Source organism: Hemitrygon akajei, chromosome 1, assembly GCF_048418815.1.
Source record: "Hemitrygon akajei chromosome 1, sHemAka1.3, whole genome shotgun sequence".
NCBI lineage: Eukaryota > Metazoa > Chordata > Chondrichthyes > Myliobatiformes > Dasyatidae > Hemitrygon > Hemitrygon akajei.
Window position 1 is genome coordinate 37229693 of NC_133124.1, and position 6517 is coordinate 37236209.

Sequence of the window (6517 nt, forward strand, 5' to 3'; positions counted from 1 at the left end):
GGTCGGACGAGTTAGTGTGGGGACGAGTTTGCTGACGTGTGTGCAAGGTACCGCTGCCTTTCCGCAGTCAGGCTCCACTTTGACAATGCGTAGCTCGGTTTTCTCGGTGCTCAGCCGCTTCTCCCAGGAGTATGCGGCCGGCACTCCTCTCCGGCTGAAACTGCTCGACTCCTACCTGCTGTACATGGCGCTGAGCGGCGTCACCCAGTTCCTATACTGCGCGCTGGTCGGCACCTTCCCCTTCAACTCGTTCCTGTCCGGCTTCATCGCCTGCGTGGGCTCTTTCGTGCTGGCGGGTGAGGACAAGGGTTCGAGAATCGGGGCGGGAGTTAGGAGCAGGGGAGGCTGAGAGGGTACAGGCCTTTTGCGGGGCCTTGTGTGAGAGACAGGAGATTTGGGTAGTGTGGGAAGCTGGGGCCAAAGTAAAAAAATATGCAAAAGGAAGGAGAATCTGGATTGTGAGTGAGGATGGTTGTCTTGTGGGCGGGTGAGGTAAGTACTGGGGAGCAATACAGCTTTGTTTGACACTTTGGTAAACCCATTGGATTGCATGTCACCAAAGAACAAGATGATTTTCCTTGGAAGGGTTTCGGCCCGAAACGTCCATAGATGCTGCCTGGCTTGCTTAGTTCTTGCAGCGTTTCGTGTATGTTGCTCAGATTTCCAGTATCTGCAGATTTTCTCTTGTAGATGATATTTTTGTGGGAAGCAAAATTTGAGGAGGTTATTTCACAGTAATCCCAACCCATGGACTCAAGTGCATTGGTGAGGTTGAAATAGGCTATGTATAGTTTCCCACAGTGTGCTTGGGATTGTCATGGTATTGTCCTAACACTTTTGTCAAGCTTTTTTAGTGCAATGTCACATTTTGCCACCACAAACTTTCTTATGACAACACTTCATAACCAAGTTTGGTCAGTCTTCAGTAGTCAAGAATTGGTGCCTGTTCAGAAGTTGAGTGCATTCGCTGAAGCATTGGAGAGGTTGGCCTTGCATTGACATTTGCAAACCACCAGTCCATCACCAATTTGCTTCTGCTGCTTTACTGAGTCCTCTATCAATTGATGTTTGAGGCATGACATTGACAAGTGCAGACTACTTCCCAAATCCTTAGTGAAGGATTTCTTAGGATTACCATCTCTTAGTGAAGGTAGACATCACTAAATATTCTGTCAAAGCCTTTGAGAGTGAACTTGGCCTTTTCTCCTTGGAGCGATGGAGGATGAGAGGTGAACTGATAGAGGTATATAAGATGATGAGAGGCATTGATCGTGTGGATAGTCAGAGGCTTTTTCCCAGGGCTGAAGTGGCTAACATGAGAGGGCATAGTTTTATGGTGCTTGGAAGTAGGTAAGAGGAGATGTCAGGGGCAAGTTTTTTACGCAGAGGGTGGTGAGGGTGTGGAATGGGCTGCTGGCGACTGTAGAGGCAGATACAATAGGGCCTTTTAAGAGACTCCTGGATAAGTACATGGAGCTTAGAAAAATAGAGGGCTATGGGTCACCCTAGGTAATTTCTAAAGTAAGTACATGTTCAGCACAGCGTTGTGGGCTGAAGGGCCTGTATTGTGCTGTCGGTTTTCTGTGTTCTATAAAAGACCTCCAGATCTGGGGCATAGTTTGCTGTAGCATAATGTAGCAGTTAGTGTGATGCTGTTATGGCTCAGAGCATTCCGGAGTTCAGAGTTTCAGCAGATGTTCTGGTGCCATCTGTAAGGAGTCTGCCCACCCTCTCTGTGAAATGTGTAGGTTTTCTCTGGGTGCTCTAGTTTCCTGCTGCAATCCAAAGATTAGTTGGTCATTTTAAATTGTTCTATGATTAGGTTAGGGTTAATTGGGTTTGTTGGGGTGTTGCTGAGGCAGCATAGCTCGAAGGGCCAGAAGGGCCTATTCTGTGCTGTATCGCTAAATAAATAATTGATTGTCTCTGCACAGTGATCCCCTGCCTTATATGTGCTTTGTTAAACAGCATCTTAGGCACTGGAAAAATATGCTGTTTTCTCAAAGTCATCAAACTCATTGGAAGAACAAGTCAACCAATATCAGTTATATCAGCTCATACAGTATCCCCATTATTGGGGTGCCATGCGCACTAGTTTGTGCATCTCGTATCAATTGCTTGCCTAACACCAAACACTCTTCATGAGCTCTGTCATGGGAAGAGATTACCAGGCATATGGGAGGAAAGGTTCAAGGATATACTCGAATCCTCTTACAATTTCAAGCAACTCCACTGATACTCTGTTATATCTGGCCTATGACCTTTCATAGTGGAGAAGGAACAATCAGCTATTTCCTGCCCCATTCATTGTGGGTTAAGAGAAAGCTAATGAGTCCCAATATGGGAGTGGAACAAAGTCATCCTCTACCACAACTGCCTGGTCAGGAAAAAGAAACAATGAACCCAGTGATGTGCAATTGTTTAAAAAAAAATCAACTTACATTTGATTTGAGATGAGTTATTATGCCATTATACTCTATGGGCCATTACTTGATGCTCTTTAATTATGTTGAATGTGTTTGAAATGGGTGTTGTGTTCTTGATTGCCATCCAGTGAGGTTAGTGTAAATTGAATAGTGGGCTTCTTTTTGGACTTGTGACCAAAGGTCAATTTAATATTTTTATGTTTATGTATTTTTTTTGTTGGAACCTTGAAGTGCTTTGCTTAGACTGTTTTTTCTGTCACCACAGTTTGTTTGCGGATACAGATTAATCCTCAGAATAAAGGTGATTTCATTGGCACTTCACCGGAACGTGCATTTGCTGACTTCCTCTTTGCCAGTACCATCCTTCATTTGGTGGTGATCAACTTCATAGGCTGAAGGTATGTATGATGAGTGGAAGAATTGCTGTTCAGCTTTTTTTTGTTCTTTGTACTGTATTGTCTAATGTGCTGGGAATAGTAAAACTTTGTGAAGCTAGTTAAGAGTGGGAAGAAAAGAATTAACTTTCGTTGGCTTCTGACTCTTCATATTTTCAGTTCTCCTGAAATGTAAATCATGAAAAAACAAAGTGGAATAAGTTTTATATGCTAAGTTATCTGAGAATATCAACTTGAAATATGTCAGAGGCATATTCAGAAGGGTAGTGGAACTAGTTGTGGTACCACACAGACATTAATGATATTAATACATTCTGTGAATGTGGCTGATCTGAGTTCCATCCCAATTGATACTGAATAAATATTACCCTGATTATGATCTTGGGTAATTTGGAATCAGTTTTTAAAAGCCATTTTCTTTGTCTTGCTTGACTTATTAAATATTTGTAGTGATGAAGTCAAATACATTCCCTTGTGCTTTTCTCCCCATGAGTTTTTGGGATGTGATAGATCAGAAATTTTCCTTTGCTAGGATTTTTTATAACACCAAGTCACAAAGTGATTTTTTAATATAGTGCCTCATGACTTCTGGATTTTTCAAAATGCTTAACCCCTTAAAAGTAAAATCAGTTGTCTATAATTACTGCTGTATTAGTACCAGAAACGGGAAACAAAATTTGTGCACAGTATTGTAGAGACTAGGTTATGTATTGATGATGGGTAACTGATAAATATCGGTTAGGAACTTAATGCTCTTTTAAAAAGTGCTATGGGATCATCACAAAAGGTAGATGGATTTTGACATCACTTCTGAAAGACGGCAGGTGAACCAGATGTTTGGGTCTAGCCCATAAATTATGAAGGTTAAATTTCAGAAGGTACAAATGAGATTTGAAATGTGACCATCATGCCCTTAAGTCTTTTTCTTGGTGTGAGTTTATCTGTAGTGGGGTTTGAAATAAAATTCTTAGAAACCTGTCATTTTGAGTGATGGAAGCTAAATGTTTCCCCAGTGAAGGGGCACAATGCTGTCAGCAATTTTGAGAGAAAATTTAAGGTATATTAACAGAATTAGATGGCATTTGTTGGCATTGAACAAAGAATTGGGAACATGAGTAGGACACTCAGCCTGCTCTGCCTTTTAACTTGTAGCTGATCTGACTGTAACCTAACTTTTTTTTGTTTTGTAGCTGTGCGGCAGGAATAATGTAACCCCAGCAGTTTGGAGCCTGGTTTGATACTGCGTTGGATCAGTCTGAATTTTGTTTACAAAATCTGTTTCATTCCATATGTAAAAAAAAACAAAATTAAAGAGAGTCTTTTACAAAATGCTTGATTACATCTTAATTAGTTACTGGAGAATTAAGATGGATTAGAAATTGCTCAAAGATGTAACGTTGAATTCAGCTGCAGGTTAATATTAAATCAGCTAATTTTTGTCTGTGACAAATTCAGTTTTGTTACAGAACATTGAAGTTGCCAACAAGGATAACATTCCAAATGTTACATGTTATTTTGGTGAGGCAATATTGACTTTCTGCACTTAGCTATTTTGCTGGGATAGGAGCAGACTGACTTAAAGTGGTTATGTGAAGTGAAAACAAGCAAATTATTTTTTTGCTTAAAAAGGTTGTACATACTCCTGTTCAGAGAGCATTAGTAATCGAGCAAAACTCTGATAATGCCTAATAATTAAACATGCAAACCTTTTCATAATTATTTTGTATAGAGGCACTCAAAGCCTTGGGAAGTTACAAAGCTTTGGGCCAAGACCCTTCATCAGAACTGGAGAAAAAAATGCTGAGAAGTCAAAAAGAAGGTGGGGGAGGGGAGGAAGAAATACAAGTAAGTAGGTAATAGGTGAAACTGGAAGGGGGGTGGGTGAAGCAAAGAGCAGGGGAGACGATTGGTGAAAGAGAGAAAGGGCTGGAGAAGGGAAGATCTGATAGAGGGCAGAAGGCCATGGAAGGGTGAGGAGCACCAGAAGGAGATGATGGGCAGGTAAGGTGAGAGGGAAATGGGAATGGTGAGGGAGAGGGGGTCCATTGCCGTAAGTTCGAGAAATCAATGTTAATGCAATCAGGTTGGAGGCTACCCAGATGGAATACAAGGTGTTGCTTCTCCAAATGGAGTGTGGCCATGGACTGACATAATTGAAATGGGAAGTTGAATTAAAATGAGTGGCCACTGGGAGATCCTGCTTTTTGTGGCAAATGGAATGTAGGTGCTTGGCAAAGCCATCACCCAATCTACATCGGGTCTCACGGACATACAGGTGGTCACACTGGATACAGTAAATGACTCCAACAGGTGAAGTGTCGCCTCACCTGGAAGGAATGTTTGGAGCCCTGAATGGTAGGGAGGAGGTGTAGGGGTAGGTGTACCACTTGTTCTGCTTGCAAGGATAAGTGCCAAGAAGTAGATCAGTGGGGAGGGATGAATGGCAAGGGAACAATTGCTGCAGAAAGCCGAAAGTGGGGTGGAGGGAAAGGTGTGCTTGGTGGTGCACCTTCTTGCTCTGACTTATCTTTTTTTTCCTCAGTTTTGATGAAGGGTCTCGGCCTGAAACATCAATTGTTTACTCTTCTCCCTAGATGCTGCCTGGCTTGCTGAGTTCCTCCAGCATTTTGTGTGTGTTGTTTGGAATTCCAACATCTGCAGATTTTCTTGTGTTAGTGATTGGACATTTAATTCTGGATTGTTACAGAGAAAGTGCAGTGCAGGTAGACAATAAGGTGCAGGGCCACAGTGAGGTAAATTGTGAGATTGAGTCCACCTTCTCGTATGAGGCAACTGTTCAATAGTCTCAAAAGCCAGGGATGGAAGCTGTACTTGGGCTGGTGGTATGTGCTTTCAGGCTTTTGTATCTTCTGCCTGATTTTGGTGGGGAGAGGGGAGAAAGGAGAGATTTGTCAGCGTTACTTCAAGTTATATTATGTTTAACCTGAGCTCACTGTACTAATGCATCAGCTTTATGATTAACAACAGTACAAAAATTGGAGTTGTTTACATCTATTACAGTACATCATTTTGTACAGTACCCTGAGGGCAATTCAGATAAAGTAATTGCAGTAAACCTAAGTTTTAATCAAAATGGCTTTGACAACAAATTACTGACAACTTGAACATCTCTTTTTGCAAGTGGATCTTTGATTTCCTGACTAACAGACTACAATTGGTATGGATATGCAACACTTCTGCCATGATTATTATTATTTTTTTAAATTAGTTTTTCAAAACATTTCACAAATTAAAAAAACCCCAAATCCCAATGAGGAACATTAATACAGTGCAAAATTAAGCATACAATGACAATATGCTACAAAGGAAGAGAATTTAACAAAAAAGCACCTAAATTAAAGACAAGTAAACTTAGTATCCTCCCCAAGCCCCACAACACAAGAAAAAACAACTCCAGACCAACCACAACACAATATAGAGAGTATAAATCAGGACAGTCAAACTCCCAGACTGTGAATACACTTAGCAACAGAGGATAATAATGCCTACTACCAGAAAAAAAAGGGAGCTGAAAGCAAGGGACCGAAAAGAAAAAAAAAACCCTAGTCAAGAGGAAGGTTATGAAAGTACTCGATAAAAGGTCCCCAGACCTTATGGAACTTTAGATCCGAATTAAGAACTGAATAATGAATTTTTTCGAGGTCCAAGCAGGCCATAATGTCGTTAAGCCATTGC

The 6517-nt window shown here is 41.3% G+C and overlaps 1 protein-coding gene across 1 annotated transcript; it reads left to right on the forward strand.

Annotated features, from left to right (window-relative positions):
• The first annotated feature begins 3 nt into the window (after positions 1-3).
• On the forward strand, positions 4-4150 carry dad1 (defender against cell death 1). The gene is made up of 3 exons (XM_073041344.1): positions 4-296; positions 2692-2824; positions 4012-4150. Exons 1-2 carry the CDS (start codon positions 86-88, stop codon positions 2820-2822), a joined length of 342 nt encoding a protein of 113 aa, XP_072897445.1. The 5' UTR covers positions 4-85; the 3' UTR covers positions 2823-2824; positions 4012-4150.
• Positions 4151-6517: the final 2367 nt, after the last annotated feature.